The sequence below is a fragment of the Sinohyriopsis cumingii genome, chromosome 17 (genome assembly GCF_028554795.1).
Source record: "Sinohyriopsis cumingii isolate HCF-2022 chromosome 17, ASM2855479v2, whole genome shotgun sequence".
NCBI lineage: Eukaryota > Metazoa > Mollusca > Bivalvia > Unionida > Unionidae > Sinohyriopsis > Sinohyriopsis cumingii.
Window position 1 is genome coordinate 82,937,821 of NC_142977.1, and position 24,123 is coordinate 82,961,943.

Genomic DNA, 24,123 nt, shown 5'->3' on the forward strand with positions numbered 1-24,123 from the left:
GAAACCGATAAACACAGTGCATTACATATATATGCATTTCAGAGTCACTATAATGTTATAAAAACATAAAAATATTTGAATTGACAGTATTTGTGCATACTGCAAAACATCTAGAATTTCCAATGTTACCCCTTGATTTATCAAATTTTCTGTTTGTCACATTTATAAGACATCCCCTACTCTGCCTGCATAAAGGTTTCTGTAAGAAATTTCGACTCATAAGCAAGTATATATGGTACCTAAACCAGAACATACAGCAATGATTGCTTCATATCCAGTTGAAGTCATACCAAAGAATTCCTCTCAAGCTGTATTAGAATCGAGTGTGATATACATTACAGCAATCTAAGCTGTATTAGAATCAAGTGTGATATACATAGTACAGCAAGCTAAGCTGTGCTAGAATCAAGTGTGATATACATATTACAGCAAGTTAAGCTGTATTAGAATCAAGTGTGATATACATATTACAGCAAGCTAAGCTGTACTAGAATCAAGTGTGATATAGATATTACAGCAAGCTAAGCTGTACTAGAATCATGTGTGATATACATATTACAGCAAGCTAAGCTGTATTAGAACCAAGTGTGATATACATATTACAGCAAGATAAGCTATATTAGAATCAGGTGTGATATACATATTACAGCAAGCTAAGCTGTACTATAATCAAATGTGATATACATATTACAGTAAGCTAAGCTGTACTAGAATCAAGTGTGATATACATATTACAGCCGACTATGTTGGCAGTCCACTGATCATAGTTTCCTATTGCCAACTTGGCATGCACATAGGAATGTTGAAGCTGGGCATGCAGGAATACCATCCAATTTTTCCCACAGCTTTCAGATTATTCAGTGTTCAATGTCCCAGCTTGCAATCAGCTGGGCCAGCCGTACAGACAATCAGTGTATGGTTTTGGAAGTCATAACTGTGTTGTTTTGGACTGGTGAACAGCATGTTGCTTGACAATTCTGACATCTTGTGTCCAGCAGAATCCCAGACCAACACTATCCATGATAGTGGTATGTGGCGAACAAGCATCACATTTGGAGTGGTCTGTTTTGTGATCCTTCCCTGCTGGCCCCAGACCCACTGTGCAGGACATGACTCCACTGGCCCTACTGGCATATCAGACTGGTAGCACCATTTTTACACAGGGTGACAATTTGACCACCTTTGCTGTACAGAATGCTATACCACTAAAATTTAGTTTTAAGGCAGCAGTCAAAGAAATTTGCCTCCTTTGGAATGACTTCTACTGGCAGCCATTGCAACATACAAGGTCAAGGCCTCAATGAATGTTGATGATGATGATGACAAAAATTAATTTTACCTCATTCGTCAAAAACTAGGGAAATTATAGGATGTCTCTCTCAAAAATTTTTGAAAATTTGAAGACATTCTTTCTGGTGTGTCAGTTGTCTGGAACTGCCCCACCACACTGGCACAAGTCACATACCGATGTTTATTGTTCTGATGTACCTAGCCTAGACATGAATATTAGTGACATCAGTATGTCTGCTTCACTTTGTTGTAAAGTCAAAAGGGAAGTGGCAGTCATTCACCTAGCCAAGAAGGCTTAAAATGACCGTGCCTGGAAATCTGTATGCCATGTTGCTATGGTACGCAGTAAGGCTCTCATCACATGATGTTGATTACTCTAGTGGCCTCATGTAAACTTGATTTGATAAGAACAGATGTACTTCTGTGATTGTTTTCTTGCAGACTCCATCATGTGGTACCCTTACATTCCTTTCCTTTCAGTTCTTCCATTTTTGTTGGCAATATAACTGAGGAGGTGAGAAGCCCTTCAGCTCTCTGTGCAAACGCTATGCATGTGCAACCTCATTAGGAGGTTTATCATAGAAGGGATAATCAGCAATAGAAAGATTGCAGACATAATTTTCAGCAAAAGTTGCATGCTGTTCTTTTTCACGATGCAAATAATAGATGGCTAAATTCCCATACTTTCTGTGCACTGTCCTGGGGGGATGAGAAAATAAGGTAATAAGGTTTCTTTTCCACCATGTTTCCTGCTTATTATCAATGACTTGCAGTCTATCTCCCTGTGAGTGCCAGACACCTTTTGTTCTGCCAGACTTGGAGGAACCCAGTTCTGTCAAATAAATGGACCGTCAAAGTTATTTTGGAGGATCTCCAGAGCTTGTTCACCCAGCCCCCTTCACTTTCAATGTACTCTTTCATGATGGAGATCCCAAGTCAATCATCTGATGAAGTCAATGTTTTGCAGAAGAAAAATAGAACTTTTGTAGGTAGTCCAAAAACCAGACTCACTGGGTTTCTATTCCAGACTTATCTGATTATGAAAACCACTGAACACCTGTCATAGATTTTAGCAGACTTGGTTAATTGTTTCCCTTGCATTCATGATGGAGATATCAAGGTTCATTCATTGTCTATGCAGTGATTACATGAGCAGTTTTGACCATTTCAAAGCATATTTCCATATACTTGTTCACATGGTATCACATATATTCTATACTTGTTCACATGGTATCACATCACATCTATACTTGTTCACATGGTATCACATATATTCTATACTTTTTCACGTGGTATCGCATCTATTCTATACTTTATCACGTGGTATCACATCTATTCCACTCCAGGCCTTTGGCAATCATGGTGTAGTGTACCAATTTTGCACTTTTACATTTGGCCTCAGTCTCAGTCCTTAGGCTTTTACAGTGACACTGGACTGTGCTATATCCTATGTAAGGGCATCATTCTCCATAGCACCTGGATGAAACTGCCAAAACATTAGGTAAGTTTGGTTTTGATTCATAATATGAATAGTCTTCTCTACCACATTTACATTTTACGGTGGATAGTCATTGTAAAGTCATATCAACTTAGTTTGTCTTCCTCCCAAATGTTTTGACTAATGTTCATGTAATGGAAGAGTAGTCCACCAGGACTTTTACCGGGGCCAGCTCAGTTTAGCCTCAAACGTGTATACCCTCGCCACTGTTACATGCAACCTTTGCAGGTGGCACTTCTTGCACAGTAGTGCCCTGTCTCAAGTCATTTAGATCACCAGATTCCAAATCTCATCCAAAATAAAAATAAAACTTTCTGCTTCATTGGGGAGATGGGGACCTGTTAGTGGTAGGAATACCTTTAGAAGTCTGACAACCAGAAATTGCAATCTGCACATACAGGTTATGGGGGCACACTTGATGCTGGGCTTTGGTTAGCAGCAAGTGGACACTGCAAGAGATGGCTCTTCACATCAATCTCTTGGACATGAAGGTCATTCTCAAAGCATCTCACATTTATGGTGTAGATGGTTCTGAATATGTCAAACAATTCAGTCATAGTGAGCTATCTCTTCCAACTGTATATGTGTGTGTTGTGGGGGTGGGGGCAAATTACTGGACCTATGCATTATGGTAATGAAGTAACTTCCGATACACACCAGGCACAAGAAAATGAGGCACATGGCTTGAAAAATGGTTTTGCCCTTTACCGATAGGACATTTTCAGCCACTGGTGTGATGATAATGATGTCACACTACTCTCAGTCTCCATCTTCCAACATTTTTCTTTGAAGAGAAGAAGACATACACTATCACAATTAAGAAATACTGATTCATGATCCCAGACACATTCCTACATTAGGAAGAGAAGAGATCAATCCTCCCAACCTAACCTGCGAATACAGCATCCAGTTATAGGTTTCTCTCTCTTGAGCTTAAACTGGTTACATTAGAGATACAGATGGTCACCTTCCTGGAGCAAGAAGATTTAATCTGCAACTTCCCTGCATCTTTATGTTACCTATATATATATATATATTATGATCTTTTGTTTTTCAGGTAGTGCTAGATTTCGGGATGTAGAGAGTAATTTCCTAAAGTTTATGTGATCAGGTAAGTATTTTCAGAGAAGCATAATTGACAAAAAAAAATCCCTTTTTGAGGATATTTTGTGTTTTTCTCTGAATATTTTTTATATTGCTCAATTTTTTTTTATTATTACTTGTGTTATCTCCATGGCATTCCTAAAAATGATAGAATAAAAAAAACCTGAAGGTTCATACATTAAGTTCAAGTCATACTTTTGCAATTTTTTCTTTCGTATCTGCAGGTTAAATTTGAATTTTGAACTAATTAGTTCAGGCCTAGGCAAGCTGCCCAAAGTGATGTACCTATGGGTCCTGATGATGGGAAGTACATTGGTTCTAGTCTACCCAGGATTCTACTACTGGGCAACAAACAGAACCCCAGGCCCTTTCCGTAAGTACAACATGGTTTGTCTTTACTTTGCCTGCATTAGAAATTGGTGAGACATAGGTTACTGATTTACATGGCTTGATGAATACATTTTGCTACAACACAAATGGAATTAACCTGGTGAGGGGACATCTCAAAAACTACAGTCAGTGTACCTCTAAAAATTCACAGGCTGAAGTCATCTTGCTTTCATAATATTAGAAAGCAAAGTTTACATTTTTCGGCAACTTAGTTGCCCACTTCAACTGGTAGCATGACCCATGATACATTGTTGAGAGAAACTTCAAAGTATGGCATTTATTGAGATCAATTTTGGTTGTCTACAACAGAATATCTACTTGACCCAGTTTTGGCAGGTCATAAATTCCTGAGATTTCAAAAGATCTTGTTTACATTTCTGCTGAGTTTGCCATTTTCTTTGACAGGGTTGCTATTGCAGTTATTAAGATTGTATGTGTTATTTAGACAGAAACATGTTTATTGTCTTTCAGGAAGGGCAGGAGTTGGAGGTACTTGAGAGCAATCTTAATGTTAATGTGATAGGGTAAACATATGCAAAACATAATTTACAAAAACATTTATTCCTGGTTCAAATAAATGTCCTTTATCTGTTACAGGTCTATTGGACTGGGGAGCATTGTGCATTTATGGAATCTACCAAATGACCTTCCTTGTATGGCCTGTGATATATGTGTATGACAATGCTTTACCTGCAGGATCTGCTGTCATCATCACTACAGAACAGGTATTTGTAAATGTAGCAAGTTTTAGATGATATGCAGAAATATAGGCACCAATGGAACACCCTTCATTGACTATCCTTTTAAAAATAAGGTACGGACTTGTAAACACAAATCCTCTCACCAACAGCAGTACATCTTCAGTAATTGACAATATACTGAATACAGACTGGCATGGAAGTAAAAACAAAATTCACATAAGTATGAACATAATATCATAGTGACCTACTTTTTATACCATTGAATTACTCCAAATGCCTTAGCACTAAATAACCTACTGGATAGTCTGAAAGGGGATTTGGGTTGGGGGGGAGGTTAATGCCATTGTTCAATACAGGATAGGCTCTACATCATGGCCAGTAAAACTGGTGGAGGAAGAGCCCAGGAAAGCATGGGGAAGAAGGATTTTGGGCTAGATATGTGAAGATTAAGAAACATACAGATTTCACAATAGTGTTCATAGAAACACTAAGCTTTCATTGTTTGCACAAGGTACTAGTACATCTTTAATTGGAGCACCTTTTTCATTGTTGCTCAAGGCACTAGTACATCTTTAATTGGAGCATCTTTTTCATTGTTTGCACAAGGCTCTAGTACATCTTTAAGTGGAGCGTCTATTTCATTGTTTGCACAAGGCACTAGTACATCTTTAAGTGGAGCATCTTTTCATTGTTTGCTCAAGGCACTAGTACATCTTTAAGTGGTACATATTTAATTGGAGCAAAATACATCTTTAGAGCGTAAAATAATCCTTGCAAATATTGTTTTGGTTGATTGTCATGGGACATTTTTTTTTCAAATTACATGAAAAGGAGAAGGTAAAAAAATTAGAATCTATACATTTTTTTTAAACTATTCAAATCCATTTTTGTTTGCTTTGACAATGTTGTCTTCTTTCCTTTGTGTGGTAATTCACCTAAAACAGGCAACATGCATACAACTTAGAATAAAAAAAGTTTTGTTGAGAAATCTGCTGTTATGCTATTGAACTGATCTGATCAGTCATTATTTGTTTTTCTTTGCAGCTTCGGCTGATGATGAAAACCCATGCTTTCGTTCGAGAAAACATTACGAGGGTGTTAGGATACAAAAAATCAGGTTGGTTATAGGATTTGAAAAGAGAAGGAAAGACAGAAACCTTTGTCCACACTGGTCATCTGTTATATACATTTTGACTAATGAAAACATATAGAATATTGGTGATATTTTTGGCAATTTTGTTCAAAAGTGGGATTTTAATTTTTACTTCATATATTTAACAATTACAGATTTGGAAAAGTTGCAGTATTTTAATTGGTAAATTTGAATGTTATTTAGTTTGTGATCTCTAAGGTTACTAAATCACGAAATTGTACTACCATTACAAATTTATGTTTACAGTATTACATTATTTCATCGGGAAGATAGTAAAATAAGTATTGTCCTGAAATATGCTTGTAAAATTAGTTATGAAATATACTTTGTTAGATCTTGTTCTATAAACTTTATTGATGCTTTCATACAATTTATAGGATTGTTTAAACAATATGTACATAAATCTTTTGCTGTAACAACTTTCCCTTTAGACATACCTGTGAGTTGTTTGGTTTGGTATTTCAGGGCTCAACTATACAATAGATTATTTAGTGCCAAGCAATCATAGTAAAGTGCCATGACAAAGGATACACTTTGGTGGCTTAACTGACTGGTATAATGCCAGGATTTGAATCTGCATCCTTTTTGTCAGGAGTACTGCATACTAACCCCCGTGACGCTGAAGCTTCAGCCTCAATTTACAAGTTGCTGCATCTGGCCTGTTCTACATCTTCATGCACTGTGACACCGATGCTTCAGTCTCAGTGCCTTTTACAGCATGAAGCTGGAGCATTGGACCTTTTTTTTTTTACATCTTTGTACACTGTGACACTGAAGCTTCAGTCTCAATGCCTCTTACAGTATGAAGCTGGAGCATTGGGCATTTTTTACATCTTTGTACACTGACACTGAAGCTTCAGTCTCACTTAGTGCCTCTTACAGTATGATGCTGGAGCATTGGGCATTTTTTACTTTGTACACTGTGACAATGAAGCTTCAGTCTCAATGCCTCTTATAGTACGAAGCTGGAGCATTGGGCATTTTTTACATCTTTGTACACTGGGACACTGAAGCTTCAGTCTCAATTAGTGCCTCTTACAGTATGAAGCTGGAGCATTAGGCCTTTTTTGCATCCTTATGACTGCAGGGGGATCCTGGTTTAGTCCTCTTGGAATCCAGATAAATATATATTTATATGGAATGCATAATTGTTTTGCTAGTGACGTGGGATGAATAATTATGAATCTCTTTACCTTTGGGTTAAGTTCTTATTGATAGTGAATTTATGGTAGGGTCTTGATTCAAGTTTCATTTGCTAATATTTCCTAAACCATATAATGGATTTTCTTCATACATATAGTGAATCATTACAAAGCTTAGTCAGACCATTCTTTGTTACTTGCCTGATTTTTTTACTTTGTGGGTCAAGCTCATGCTCATAAAAAATAAGCTTTTGGTTAAAGTGGGTTTTTTAATTTTCTTATATTTCTGAAAACGCATGATGAATTTTCTTCATATTTAAGACTAGTCATTATAAAACTTAGACAATTCATTCTTTGATATGCTCACTCAACCTTTTGACTTTGGCATCAAAGTCTTACATTGTACAGTATGAATTTGAGGCCTGACATACAGGTCTGCATATTTTGCAGTGCCGAGTCCTTTAAACAGAGTCATTTATTGTTTTTAATCTCATTTTGTTTCAGATGACAATCATGGTGACACACTATGCCCAGACTTCTCAAAATACCTGTACTTCCTGTTTGCTCCAACTCTTGTCTACAGAGATAACTATCCAAGGTAATACAATCAAACCACAGAAAAATGTACAATCATTAATATCATGCAGTCCCAAATGATGACATTGCCATGGCAATAACTGCTATTTACCACATAATGTTGTCTTAACCTCTAGCTGAAGCAGCATGTGTTTGCCCCATTGAATAAATAGTCAGCATAACTACCTAATCTTCATGTCAGTACAAATGCATACATACAGTAATTAAATATACTCATATTGAGCAGGCAGAATTCCTCATTATTTGTTCCATCCTATATTAATCAAACTCCATAATCACAAAGTGCCTGAACTAAAGTGTGCACTCAACTCAGAATACATATTAACACACCTCTGTATCAAAATGTATTTGCAGAAATTGAAATGTCTTATTAGTTTATTCAGAACATACTTGCATGCAATATTGCTGTCTTCTTGTACCCAGATATTCTTACATGATAAGCTGAGTTGGCTTGTTTGTCATGTGCAATTTTTTGGTGTCACTTGAGCTGAACCATTGTATGGCTTTTGAAACATTGGAATAACACTTTCTGATTCAGTGAAGGCATTTTGTCCCTCCCCCCCAAATCCTTTCATGCAAGTATTTGGTGTATAATTTATGTACTCAGTTTGCTATTTATAAATGTAAGCTTGATAATTTACTAAAAGACCTGAAACCCTTGAACTTAATCAACTGTATTAGCCCTATGTTATAGGATTCCTGCCTTGCCTGAATAAGACCTGAAACCCTTGGTCTCAGTCAGTTGTATGACCCATGTCAGAAGATTACTGCTTGCCTGCATAGGACCTGAAACCCTTAAACTCGATCAGTTTTCTGACCCCAGTGTTACAAGATTACTGCCTTGCCAGAGTAAGACATGAAATCCTTGATCTCAGTCAGTTGTATGACCCCTGTGTTACAAGATTCCTGCTTGCCTGAATAAGACCTGAAACCTTGAACTCAATAAGTTGTATGACCCCTGTGTTCTAGGATTGCTGCCTTGCCTGTATAAGAACTGAAACCTTGAACTCGATCAGTTGTATGACCCCTGTGTTACACTATTCCTGCCATTCCTGAATAAGACCTGAAACCTTGAACTCAATCAGTTGTATGATCCCTGTGTAACATGATTAACACTTGCTGCATACAAGACCTGAAACCCTTGATGTTAGTTGTATGACCCCTGTGTTACAGGATTACTGCCTTGCCTGCATAAGACCTGTAACCCTTGTTTTCAGTCAGTTTATCCTTGTTATATGATTCCTATCTTGCCTGCATAAGCAGATAAAATTGTTATTATGGCACGATTCATACAGTCAAAAGATATAATTTGTATAGTTTCTTGGTTTTACTAGCACTTTAAACACATTTTTGGTGCCATTTTCAAGACAGCTATGCTGAGCTTGTCTGGATGGGTGCCCAACCTGCAGTCCTTGGTCTGATGATGTTCTCGCTGAGCTACCATGTTTTCCTATCAAAGGATATAAATCAGTCTTAAAAATTTATTGTATGATTTGATTTTAAATAAAATTTAGGTTTTAAGTTGACAATGAAAAACCATTTAAATTGATTTATGTTAGTATTTACTGTTGTAATATAAAATCTCTCCATTTCAGCTGTTTCTGGGTGCTACTTATTATGTAGAACACGTATTTTGGGTTTTAAAAAGTGATGGGGGTGGAGATTAAATCCAGAAAAAAGAAACATTGTAAATTTCATCACTTAAAGTGTGTGTTAGCTTAACAAATTCAGTCTGTAAAATAGGCTTAATTACTAATGTGAAATTAATCAGCTGTTTCAAAGTGTGCATTAGCTGAACAGCCACAGACTGTAAGATAGGCCTAATTACTACTGAGAAATCAGGCAGCTGTCTCAGAGTGTTCATTAGATTAATAACCATGGGTTTTAAAGTAGTGCTATTTGCAGAAATCAGGCAGCTGTCTCAAAGTGTGCATTAGATTAATAACTGCAGGCTGTAATGTGGGCTTAATTGTGATGTCCAACTGAGAAATCAGACAGTTGTCTCAAAGTGTGCATTAGATTAACAACCATGGGTTTTAAAGTAGTGCTATTTGCAGAAATCAGGCAGCTGTCTCAAAGTGTGCATTAAGTTAAAAATCATGGGTTTTAAGATAGTGTCATTTACAGAAATCAGGCAGCTGTCCAAAATAGTGCATTAGGTGAACAACTTTGGGCTGTAAGATAGGCTTAAGTGTGTTCTAATGAGAAATTAAACAGCTGTCTCAGAGTGTGCATCAACTTGACAACTGTGGGCTATAAGCTAAGATTAATTGGTATGTTCTACTGAGAAATCAAGTACCTGTCTAAAATGTAGAATGTTTTTGTATTTTCAGAGTTGAATATGTCAGATTGCCAGCAGTATTACCAGTGATAGAGAACGAAATGGCATTGAAAATAAATGCCTAAGAGATATATATATATATATATATATATATATATATACACAGTGGAACCCCGCTATAACGCGCCCCTATTTAATGCAAATCCGGATATAACGCGGTCATGGCATGGCTCCTGAAATTTCGTATATTCGCACATGAAAAAAATATTTTTTTTCCAAAGTACATGAAATAGTGTATAAATAAATTAGTATCATTATGGAGAGGAGATCACGTATGGATTCCAGTTTAATATGATAGTGGCGTGGTTCCTGAAATAGGGTGTAAAACGTTTATTATCATTTTGGGGGAAGAGTTTGCATATAAATTTTAATATAATACGATTGTGGCGTAGCTTCTGAAATTTAACAATATCACCAGGTTCTTAAAGTGTTATGCCAAAAATAAACATTATGGGAAATGTTACTTATTACTGAACCAGTTAAAAAAAAAGCCGCCAGCATGTTTGCTGGGCTTGGTGGTGTTATTAGACGCAATCAGTTGACCATTAGATAATGTCCGCTTTATTAGCTGGAAATTGAAAGGATATGAAATTGTACATGCGTTCAGCTTTAAAAAGAATATATAAAAGTAACTCGTGACGTTTGCAGGCCTACTACACTTAGTTCTCGGGTTTTACATGTGCATGGGGTTGGCTTATGAACTCGTTATTAATTTCCTATTTTTTTATAAAAATATTTTACCTTTATGGAAAAGCAAGTTCACAAATGCAATTCGTTCTCTGCACTTCGCACAAAAAAATTAATTTTCCTTTTGGGGAACAGATCGTGTATGAATTTGAATACAGTACGATATATAATATGATTGTGGCGTGGTTCCTGAAATTTTAAATTTGTGTACGTGTATTTTTCTCATACCCGGAAAAAATACTTTTTTTAAAGTAAGAGAAATAGTGTGTAAAACGTTTATTATCATTTTGTGGAAGAATTCGCTTATGAATTTGAATATAATACAGTTGTGGCATGGCTTCTGAAATGTAACAATTTCACCAGGTTCTTGAAGTCTTATGCCAAAATAAACATTATTGGAAATGTTACTTATTACTAGTCCATGAGTAAAGCCAGTAAGTTGTCTTTGTGATTGTCTTCAATTAATTCTGTATACAATCATTGCTCAAACAATAGCCGACATGTGTTTCTTCTTTAACTACATACACAACCAATCAGCAGACAATGCGGTGGTTGATAAAAGATTCTCACAATTTAATAAACATCAAAAAACGAAAGCCACCAACATGTTTTCTGGGCTTGGTGGTGTTATTAGATGCAATCAGTTGACCAGTAAGTAATGCCCACTTTATTAGCTGGAAATTGAAAGGGTATGAAATTGTACATGCGTTCAGCTTTACATTTTTCTTTAAAAAGTTACTCATGACCAATGCAGGCCTACTGCACTTAGTTCTCGGGTTTTACATCGGTATGGTGTTTGTTTATGAACTTGTTATTAATATCCTATTTTTTAAAAAAATATTTTACCATTACAGAAAAGCAAGTTCACAAACGCAAATCGTTCTCAGCACTTTGCGCCATGATTAGTATAGTAGTTATCACACGTTTCTTTCGATATTCACAAAATCTGAAGTAAAAGTTACATGTACGCTAAAAGCTTTTGTTGATTTGTAATTATTCTGTTGTAGACGTTCAAATGAATAGGTGTACAAGCATTAATTATTGGAAATTTGCAATGGATAAATGTACACGGAAACGCATATGAGAAAATTTTAGCAGTATGAAATTTGTACAGACACCGTTCATATATCCTGTAACGTAATGAACCATACACGTGCTTCGTCTTTCTTAACCTAATTTTGCTGTTAATTTTTTCCATTGAATTCAGACACATAATGATGTATGACAAAATTATTGAATAGTTTAAATATGTATGCAATTTTTGCAATGGAATTACATATTTTATGGATTAATTTCAAGCCCCTACGGTACGATATCAGACGGCAAGTAAATGGTGTTGATACTATGTTTATTCTATATATTAGATGTTGAATACAGATACAATGATTAGGGGAAAAAATATTGAATATCATAAATCTGTGTGCAATTTTTCAGTGGAATTACATGCATTATAGATGAACTGAATGCCACGACGGCACGATAGTAAACGGTGTTGATACCCTATTCATCATATACTGTAGACATGAATACATGTATATGTGCCAATGAGTTGTTCTCTCAAAAAAGTAAAATACTGCAAAACCCCGCATTAACACGACCCCAATATTAATGTGATCCAATTTTGTGGACCCCAATTATCGCGTTATATCGGGGTTCCACTGTGTGTGTATATATATATATATATATAAATTAATGATACAAATCTTGATAAAACTTAGATTGACCCCAAAGTTCATAACTAAATTTGCAGTATTATATCCATGATTCATTATCAGTGTAATGTTTGCTAACAAATTAAATTAATTAAGCATGAATTTCACATTTCCATTTTCAGAGTATAATATACATGTCTTTTTAAATTTTCAGAACTGCAACAATCCGTTGGAACTATGTTGTGAGCAACTTTGGCCAGACCATTGCATGTCTTTTCTACACATACTATATCTTTGAGAGATTCTGTGTCCCAGTGTTCCGCAACTTTAACCATGAGCATGTTACGCCAAAGAAACTCTTGCTTTCTGCATTTGGCTGTATGATGCCAGGCACACTTGTTCTGTTTATTGGTGAGTTTTGGAATCCCAATTTTCAGTTCTTTTGTTGAAAACGTAACGGAAATATAGGGGCATTAAGTGCTATATATGCTTATTAATAAGTTGATATATTTAACAGTAAATTTGATTCATGCAGAGTAGCTATCGTCTTTTAAGTGTGACATACAAAAAAATGTATAAATCTGCAGGTAATATCAAAACTCTCTTTGTAGTACATACAAAATACTGTCATTTCAACAAAACAATTTCATGCCACTTTTCCCATCAGAAATGCATGTACTGTTTATTAATTAATTTCTTTATAGTATTCATTACACAATGGCTGATTCTTATCTACATATATGTGGATTATAATAATTTGAAAATACTGAATATATAATCAAGTGCCCAATAATGCTTTTTACTGTTGGTGTTTGCTGGTACATTTATTGTTTACTTTTTTGTGAAAGTTCAAGCAACCCATATATTTATTATATTTTGTATTTGCTCTATTAACACTGTGTTAGATGGAGTAAAAGCTTTCATTTGATTTGTATTTGCTTTTTTTATATGCCAGATCTAATTCCCAAGTGATATTTCCAAAGTTATCTGCCAGTGCATTGGGACAGTAAGTTCGAAGCTTGTAAAGGCAACACTCACTTTGTTGTCACATTTCACAACTCCTTTGACAGAGCTGTGAATGTGATATATGTTCAGTGCACAAGTTTAGTCCTATATTCAGTTAACTGCAAATGCTTCTTTTAAGGAATTTAATAAGTCCCTGTGTGCATCTGACCATTTTCCTCTGGATTGTAAATATAACACCCATTTTGTTTTCCCACTTGACAATCTTTATTTGATTGCTCTGCACATGTTCAGTGCCAAGTTTAATCCTGTATTCAGTTCACTATTCTTGCTTATTTTAATTCCCTAAAATCAAGTCACAGAGTTGAAACCTGTTCAGCTGCAATGATCTTTTAATAAGGTTTCACAGACTGCGTGATCAGAGTATCACTTTCAACATAAATTATGACAAAAATTTCTGACTCATCAGTGATTGTCAGTTACAGGGTACCTTGTCACTTGGATGTCGTATATCATGAATAACTTAACTTGTTTAGTTTTAATAATATCGGGAAAAGAATATGTAATGCTTACAATGGAGTATTCAAGTTACAGCTTTTGCAGAAAACTGCCAAGTTTGCAGTGAATGGTAACTCTGTAAAGGAACAGGAATTTTTTTGGGGTATATTTCCTTCAGTGCAACTCAGATTCACTGGCAGCAAATCACCCTGTACAGATGGGGAGAGGAATTTGATTAGCAAAGTAAACCCTGACTTTTAGTGTGGTCGAAATGTAATTAGCCTCTTGCAGTCCTTTAAGAAGTGTGTGTTTGTGAATTTATAGTTGTCTTGTAATTGAGTATATACAATACGCATTGTGTCAATAATTAATTTGACTGCTAAGTTTCAATAATGAGATTTGTTAGACTGCTTAAGGTGTATATAAATTACTATATTTTAATCCAAATTCTTTTTGGTACATCACAGTCGTTGTCATAATGATCAAAGGTATTGGTATTTGTAATTAGAATTATTGATAGGTTCAGAATAGTCTTGTTGCACTGTAATTGCTGTGATATGAAAAGTTGTTTATTTATGAATAATTCTGACCTCATGTTTTCTTCCTCTAGTAGATCTGATTTAACTTCATTAAATACATCAGTTTGTTTACTTTTGACTTTTATCTTTCAGCTTTCTTTGCAATTCTTCACTCCTGGTTGAATGCCTTCGCAGAGATGTTGAGGTTTGGTGACAGATTATTTTACAGTGTAAGATTGACATTCTTTTTATTAGGCTATTAAAGGATTACATTACAGTATCAAAATGAAGATAGATAATATTATGAGATACCTCTACCATGACAAACTGCCATTGGCATCTCTTCATAGCAGTCCCCCCCCACAAAATGTAATGTGTGAATATGCTAATATTAATAGCTTTTTACTGGAATAAGATGTTGTTAAATATGTTTTCATGTCTTTAAATAATTTACCCAATCATAATACCTTAGGAGAACTAGTACTATCTCACAAATCCAACCTCCCAAGTTATCTGCTAACCTAGGTCTGGTTGGGCAGAGTGATCTCACCTTGATGTAGAAATTGGTGGCAAAATCCATGAGTATCTGAGTTACTACTTCCACTCATGCTGAGAAGCACACTTTCACCACAAGAGTCCTTGCAAAAACCAGAATCAGTGTTGATACAAGTTGGAGGAGTTATCACATCTTTATTTCAAACTTGCCTTTCATTCTGTCTCAGAGTTCTTCCTTTACAATTTTACCCACACTTTGTCATTTTTACGCATTTATTTGTACTTACCTACTTGCACTGGTAGCCTATGTGACTTCACAATTAAGTTCGGGCTGTACATTTAATAATATTAATGTGCAAGTCCCAGATTCCAATAGAAAAGTCCTAATATATGTTTATTTCAACAATGATTGGCTACATACAGGTGAGTTTTTGCTAATACATTTAGTGTCTGGATGCCATGCTTCATTGCATTTACCTGTACAGGACATCCTTGAACCTCTCACAGGTAGTATGGTGAATTATTTTGGTAAAATTCGTCTGCTGTTGTCCAGGTAATGCTAGAAGGCATAGCTCTGTACTGACTTTGTGTTCAGTAATAAGAGACAGGTGCAGAGTTACAACAGGTTTATATGTTCTGCTCCTTTTGTCATACCTAAGTGGATAGAGCGTCCAACTTGAATGCAGGAGGTTGCAGGTTTGAACCCTGGCCAAGTCATACCAAAGACTTATAACAATGGTACTAACAGCTGCCTATGTTGCCATTCAGCATTAAGATGTTAGTGTTAGGACTGGTGTCAAGATAATGTGACTGGGTGGGACATCATGCTACATGTCTGCAGCATGATGCCTTAGTGCTAGACATTACTATAAACTGCTACACTGCAGACATCATAGTGATATTACTCAGATTGTTAAAGTTATTTTAAAAATTCAATCACATGTACACTATTTGTCTTACAAAAGAGACCATTGGCAGAGTGTAGAAAAGCAAGACTAAGGACAAAGACAATAAGCCTACATGCTGACATGTCCTCAGAACGAGAATTTATGGTGGATAAGAGAGATAAATCAACCAAGGGTTCTGCAGTTACAAAATGATGGAACTCTACATGATCAGCCCCAGCCCTGTCACCAAAAGATTCCTTATTCCTGGTGGTACCTTCCTTTAGGCCTTCCCTCCTTAGGGTTCCACTCTACAGCTCTTGATGATAAACAGCAAGCAGATGAACAAAGCAAAGTCCTTTTGCTTAAAGGTGTAACACTATACCAGTGTTCCCTGTAAATTGCAATACAAGATGCTGATATGATATAACGCGATATGAGTATGGAAATACCAGTATACTGGAGTTTTTCTTCACCTATACTAGACTGTCTGGAACTAACTTTGAGCAGACTACTGTCTTCCATTAGGCTTAGTATTGTTACCAACATGGCAGCTTCTAAATATGAGTTTATGGTGAACCCAAGAGCAAACGATTATATTTAGATTTTTTCACTCATAAGGGAGTTTGGCACCAATGCACTTCACAATGTACTTCACAAAACGGTTTCTTTGTCTAATATGTGCACAACCAAAATCAAACGCGAAGGTGGAACGACAGACTTCTCAACTTGTTCATGGTCCACCATTACTGTGCAGCAATGACATGAGACAATCCCTGGCACAAGAGTCGAAGGCTCCAGCTTCTGTTGATCTGTTGATCACAAAAAAGGAAGAATCCAACTTCAGATTACTTCCGGAGTCTGGCAGATTCACTGACATTTTGAACTGTTTAACATCATCAATTACAAGAGACCAGGGCATCCCAGGCATCAACCATATTTTTTTCTCACAAAACACCTTCCGTCAAGTTTTTGCTGGTGATTCTAGTGTTGTTATACAACAGCATTTCATTTTTAAAATCACAGCAGATGACTGGGACTTGGCAGCTTTGGAGATGATAAAACCATTCTCTGTGTGGATCAAACGTCTTTCAACAAGACTCACCAATTGGTCCACAGTGTAGTAGCTGTGAGATTTATGTTGGACTGGGTATTAATGGCTATCCTCTGACAGGCGGAACAGTGCTTATCACCTCTTAATCAGAATTCCATGGTGCATACATGGGAGTTGGTCTTGAATGGAGCTGCTCAACATATTTTAACCAATGCAGTCACAGCAGCTACATAATTTACAGTTGGCAGAATGAGATGCACTGCTGTCCACCACCACCTTCCTTAAGGATCATCATAAGGCCAAGCTATGATCACAACTGTTATCCTCTAATCTACTTTTTTAACAGCCAGATTGATGAAGTATGCAAACAAGCCACTAAGAAGACGACTTTTCCAGCCCCTCTACTGGGACGTGTAGCAGACATGTAGCATCATGTCCCATCCAGTCGCATTATCCTGACACCAGGCCAACCAGCCCCTCTACTGTACAGGGACGTTTTTGGGAAACCAGTAAAGGAACAAAGAGACATGACTCAAACACAAACTTGTGACCAGTTGTCCTATCGTAGTTCCTCATGTTGAAAACCTTCTAGTAAGAAACCATATGTGGACAAAAGACAGAAGTTGGAATCACTTATGCCAAAGTTTCCACTCACAACCACCTCCATATTAAAAAATGACATCATCTCGACACTGCCTTTCCTGCAGATCCTGGTTAGAGGAAGGCTTCAGTTCTTTGCTGCCAAATGGGACAAGATTTGCTGCAATGATCACTGGTTTCTGAGGAACTCTGCATCACTTCCAAAACACCTCTGTCCAGAGTCCTATCAGCTACATATATTCCAAAAGACCCACTGAAAACCTTGCAGCAAGAACTGAACAACCTTCTTCAGAAAAGGCCAGTAGAAATCATTCAAAATGATAATCATTCAAAATAATAAATTCCCTGGGATTTTATTCCAGACTTTTCTTGGCCCCAGAGGCAAATGGTGCTCTGTGCCCTGTCACACTCAATCAATTCAATTCATGCTCTTTGGTTCTTAGTGGAAACACCCCAGTGCACTTTGAATGCCACTCAAAAGGGAGACTTTGCAATCAGCGTGGACTTAAAAGATGCATATCTTAACATCCTTATTCACAAGGTTTCCTTGGAGTTTCTGTGGATCACCTACAACAACATTGCTTATCAATTCTGAGCTCCCACTTGGACTCTGGGTCTTCACTTGTCTGATGACAGACTGCTCCGGTGACCTAGTAGTTAGAGCATCCACCTTGGATGCAGTAGGTCGTGAGTTCAGTCCCCAGCTGAGTCATACCAAAGACTTACAAAAATGGTACTAACAGCTGCCTCACTTCGCACTCAGCATTAAGAGGTTAGTGTTAGGACTGGTCAGCCTGGTGTCAGGATAATGTTACTGGGTGGGACATCATGCTACATGTCTGCAGCATGATGCTCCAGTGCTAGACATCACTATAAACTGCCACACTGCAGACATCGTAGCGATATGACTGAAAAATTGTTAAAGCTACGTTAAAAATCCAAATCACAAACACACACACACACACACACACACTCACTTGTCAGATGACATCAACTTACCTGGATGACATCCTGCAAAAATTTAGGTGAGTTATATATTAGAACATGGTGTAATAACCCTTGTTACACTGCTTACAATCTGGGTTTCCTCAGTATGGAATTCAGCTTACAGGTCAACAAGAGTATGTCACCCACTAGAATGGGCTTTTACAATCAGGACCATGGTGGCTTCGTTACTCTCATGGGAATCTCTCTCCACATGGGAATTCCTTCATCTTCTATGCTTGCTCAAAATGGCAGTGGATCTCAGCATCCTAGGTTGCCTTTATATTTGTCCATTACAAATTATTCTTTTGTCGCAATGAGAGGCCAAAAGCATGCCCATTGGATTGACTTCTTCCTATCTGCACAAATATGAGGTGCCACTGGCAGACTTGGAGTGACCTAACTTGGTTCACAGCAGGTACAACTATCAGAGATCACAGTCTGTAAGGATGCAAGTACAAAAGGCTTGGGGGCACACCTACAACCGTCTTTTGAGAAGCCAGTGGAGTGTGGTCTCTCCAGGAATGGCATCTTCATATCAATATCCTTGAGATGAAGGCCATTTTGGAAGCCTTTCACTGGTGGCCAGAATTTTTAACTTGAAAGGGAATCCTCTCTCCATTCAACAACTCTACACTGGTGCCTTATCTCAAATTCACATCCAAGTTTGTCATATTCCTGGATGTCAAAACATAATTACAGTTTCTTTGTCCCATGACAATCAGTATATACTGATGCAATGATCTCTCCATCCCTCTTTTTTCATTCAGATATGCACCCGATGGAACCAACTATTGTTGGACCTGTTTTGTGACAAGGCAGAATACCAAGCTCCCAGCCTTCACTGCACTCCCAGCCTTCATTGCACAAGTTCCAGATCCCAAACCCTTTGCAGTCGATGTGCTATCCATAGATTGGAATAGCCTGGACGTATATGCCTATCCTCCAACACCTCAGATTCTAAAGGTGATACAAAAGCAGGAGAATCAGAGTGTTGCCTCATTCTTATTATAACACTCAGATGGAAAAATTCATGGAACAACGTCCTCTTTAATCTCACAATGGAAATTCCATGGAAAATAGAGAATTTCACTGACAACCACAATAGAAGTTGTTTCATACCCAACCCAGACCTACTGAACTGGTATAACTGGTTCATAGGGCCTCAAGGATAAACATTTCTGTCATCCAGTCATGGAGAGAACTGCTCAAGCCAGAAGGCCCTTCACTGTGAAAGTGTATGAAGGCAAATGGAAAATTAGTACAGTGGTATACACAAGAACCATTATACTACTACAGGCATCTATGCCTGATATAGCTAACTTCCTCTTCTGGTTCTTCAACGAGAAAAAGTTAGCACCAGACTCAGTCAAAGGCTACTGCTCCATGATCACTGGCACCTTTCATCATCGTGGAAAATAGGATATTGGGCAAACCAAAGACATCCTGCCTCCTCTCCATCTTTGATTATACATGGCCAAAAATGTTGGCTCTGTGCCCAAAGTGGGACCAACCAGAAGCATCACCTTGGACCGGAACTTTCTCTAACTGATATTTTCTATGCTGTGGGATGGAGATTGGAGTCCACATTCTTGAGATTTTACCTCAGATATCTTTCATCCCAAAGGGCTTAACTCAGTCCAGTGGGACTATAGCTGTGGCTTAACAGGTTGCCTTTCCAGGTTGTTAGACAGTTTTATAAGATGTGGCTTCACATCTTTTAGCAGATTTGCGGGAGGGAAAACTTTTTTGAAGCAGCTTCCCAACAGATAGTCTTCTCCAGCAGGGTTATCTAGAAGCTGTCAAACATACCTTAGGGGACTGGAGATGGCACCTTTGGGGTAAGGGGATGCACCTCCCTCCACTGCTTACTTATTCACCTAGGGTGCTATGATTGGGTAATGTATATAAAGAGGCAATTTTTTTCTAGTGTAATTGTTTTTTCATGAATATCAACCCAATCATAATACACATACACCCTCCCAGCTTCCCTGCAGTTACATCTGTATGGAGAGCATGCCTTCTTCTCAAGTAGTAACTGAGATATTCATGGGTTTTGACACCTATCCAAATATCAAGGGGAGATCACTCTGCATGACCGCCACATAGGTGGGCAGATAACTTTGACCTCTTTTAGCTAAAAGTTTTATCTGGGATCTCTAGATTTGTGAGGTAATAATAGTTCTCCTACAGTAATATGACTGGGTAAGTATTTGCTAAAAAACATTTTCCTTTTAAAAAATAAGTCTCTTGTGATTACCACTTTATATGGTATTTTTATCTCTCAAGAATATTTCAAGAGACTTGCTGTGTTGATCTGGAACTAATGTAAATGTCAGTGTGTACCATCACCATATTTAAATTTTGAGATTGAAATAAAATGCAGCTCTGTCAGTCCTAATCGCATTGATAAAAATGGAGATGCTTTCTTAAGATTCTTTACTCTTATATATACTTATTGTCTTCAGGATACATCCCAATCTCCAGTAACATATTGAGAACCGTTTACAGTCTGACCCTGTAACCATGTACACATTTACTGGGCATAAATAGATGAATTCAGATATTCAACTGTAATTGGCATTGGATCAATTCTTACTATCTGGTACCCAAGGGGCACAGATGTTGGACATGAGTGAGAAAACGTAGGGAGCACAGTGATATTTGTTTTACACTCTAGTTCATTTTGAAGTAAAAGATGGTAGTCACAATCAGATCTTATTAGATACAGTGCCTGGTACTATAAAATTAGGTGACAGTTGACATTATGATGATGGCATAATAATGCTATGATGATGACATAATACTGATATGATTATGACGTAATGATGCCATAAGAATGCTGTGATGATGGCATAATAGTATTATGATGATGGCAAAGCTATGAGTGTGTGTATGTGTGTGATTTGAAACTTAAACATAGCTTTCACATTTTTCAGTCATATTGCTACAATGTCTGCTGTGTGACAGTTTATAGTGATGTCTAGCACTGGGGCATCATGCTGCAGACATGTAGCAAAGTTATGATGATGACAATACTGATATGATGTTATAATAATGTTATGATGATGGCATAATAGGCTATGATGGTGGCATAATAAGGCTATGATGATGTCATAATGTTATGATGATGGCATAATAAGGCTATGATGATGGCATAATAAGGCTATGATGATGACATAATGTTATGATGTTATAATAATGTTATGATGATGGCATAATAGGCTATGATGATGGCATAATGTTATGATGATGGCATAATAAGGCTATGTTAATGGCATAACGTTATGATGATGGCATAATAAGGCTATGATTATGGCATAATACTGTTATGATGATGGCATAATAAGACTATGAAGATGGTGTAATAATACTATGATGTCAAGCTGCATGGTAAATGTTGATTTTATTGTAGCAGACATCTGTAATTTTCAGAAGGTTTCCGAGTTATTTAGTATATGACATGTATTTTATTTTCTAGGACTGGTGGAATTCTACAAGTTTTTCAAATTACTACAGAACCTGGAATATTGTGGTACATGACTGGTTGTACACTTATATATACAAAGATTGCTACAAGGTATTTGACAGGGAAAGTGGTCAAAAATTAAATGTAGATGTTCTAATTTGTATACATGTCAGAAAGAATACAATAAAACATGGCTACACACACACACACATGCATACACATATATCAGGGAAACCCCACTACCCGATCATAAGATGATGATATGGGTCCATAGAGTGCCATTCATTGTTTGAATTATTGATAATAACAAAAATATGATCATATGTTTGGGCTTGTTTATTTTCACCAGTGGTCTCCTAACAGAACTTGTCTTAAACACAGTTTTGGCTATGCAGTATTTTCTACCTTTTTTTGTGGATATATAATTTTTAAATTTGAGCCCTACAGCATACTGAAGTTTTGTTGAATTTCTAGCTTTTATATATTCAGATTGATTAAGATTTAGCTGCTGTCTTATTTGTCTGAATTTGCCTAAAGCCAAATGAAAATTAAAATATGCAAAATGCATACATTCATAATTTGACAGTCATTTCAGTATGGACATTGGAAGAATATGTGATTATTTTATTATTCGATCATTAGAAATGCTATTTTATGTGTCAAATTTCTCATTTCAGCTTTTAGGTTCCAGGAATCGCACAATTGCCATGACTTTTGTATTTCTGATATCAGCCATATTTCATGAGTATGTCCTGATTGTAGCATTCAGCTTCTTTTATCCAGTTCTGTTTGTCATGTTCATGGGAGCAGGATGTAAGTATAAAAAATTTGTGTTATGTTTGAATGTCAAGACAAATGTATCACTCGGCAGTGGCAGTGTTGATGCCAATTTTGTTAAGAATCAGTGTTTAAATTTTGGAAAGTCACATGATTTTTTGCATTCAACTGAGACAGTAACAGAAGCATGCCAGGTGACAAATAATGTCAGAACATTTGACAAAAGGTGATTAACACTATGCCACATTTGACCAAATCTTTACCATCACTCTGCCTACTCATGCTCATTTGCAGACTGCAATACAGTCAGGACTATCATCAATCAGATTACAAGCCCAGTCATGTAGCATGGTCCTGTGTCCAGGCATATGGCATAGTCCTGTGGCCAGGCATATGGCATGGTCCCAAGTCCAGGCATATGGTGTGTTCCTGTGTCCAGGCATATAGCATAGTCCTGTGTCCAGGCTCATGGCATGGTCCTGTGTCCAGGCATATGGCATAGTCCTGTGTCCAGGCATATGGCATGGTCATAAGTCAAGGCATATGGTGTGGTCCTGTGTCCAGGCATATGGTATGGTCCTGTGTCCTTCATGCATTGTCTGTTATTAGTTCAGAGTCATTTGCTGTTTTCAGCTTATAGAAAACCATTAGACCAATTTCAAACAGATTTGGCTACGAGCATATAGTCTTTTAAATTTTGTACAGATGATGCCTATCCACTATTAAATTTGAGAGGAAGCATTTATGCATGGAGGCCTTTAAGATTTATACAGATGATGGTGATTCACAATAAGAAAACAAAAAATGTAAATATTTAATTGTTACTGTGACCTTGACGATTCAAACCCAATTGAGGCACACAACACATCTTTTTGTGACGATATACGAGTATACAAAGTTTCTACAGTAATCTCCAATATCTTCGAAGCCATAGTGCAGAAGGGAAAACATGATGAAAAATGTAAAATATTGCATTATGACCTTGACCTTGAAGATAGTAAACCTGTCTGGTATTTGACACACCTTCTAATGATGATACAAAAAGATAAAAATTCTACGCCTTAGTTTTTTAAATTTTAAAGTTCAATAGGGGAAGGAAATTTGTGATGGAAAACATACAATATTGAGCCAAGACCTTGATGTTGAAGATAGGACCCCTAGTATAACAGGCAACACACCTATGACTGATGATGTGTAAGTGGAAGGGAGGGCATGAGTCATAACGAAGTTCTCTATAGTCAGCCCTTTGCCCAAAATGGAAATTGCTGTGGGTTCTGAGGTGAATGAACAAGGCACCTACTGAATCAGTTTTTCGTCATTTTAGCC

The 24,123-nt window shown here is 37.0% G+C and overlaps 1 protein-coding gene across 4 annotated transcripts in view; it reads left to right on the plus strand.

Moving 5' to 3' along the window:
• LOC149779327 (sterol O-acyltransferase 1-like) overlaps nucleotides 1-24,123 on the plus strand; it is a 105,035-nt gene that overhangs the window by 69,665 nt on the left and 11,247 nt on the right. For all 4 annotated transcript variants that reach the window (XM_089939944.1, XM_089939943.1, XM_089939942.1 and 1 more), the window contains 8 exons: nucleotides 4,117-4,265; nucleotides 4,880-5,007; nucleotides 6,028-6,100; nucleotides 7,783-7,876; nucleotides 12,770-12,966; nucleotides 14,688-14,764; nucleotides 22,033-22,131; nucleotides 22,698-22,833. In XM_089939944.1, coding sequence (XP_089796070.1) covers nucleotides 4,117-4,265; nucleotides 4,880-5,007; nucleotides 6,028-6,100; nucleotides 7,783-7,876; nucleotides 12,770-12,966; nucleotides 14,688-14,764; nucleotides 22,033-22,131; nucleotides 22,698-22,833 — 953 coding nt within the window. The remainder of the gene's footprint in view (nucleotides 1-4,116; nucleotides 4,266-4,879; nucleotides 5,008-6,027; nucleotides 6,101-7,782; nucleotides 7,877-12,769; nucleotides 12,967-14,687; nucleotides 14,765-22,032; nucleotides 22,132-22,697; nucleotides 22,834-24,123) is intronic.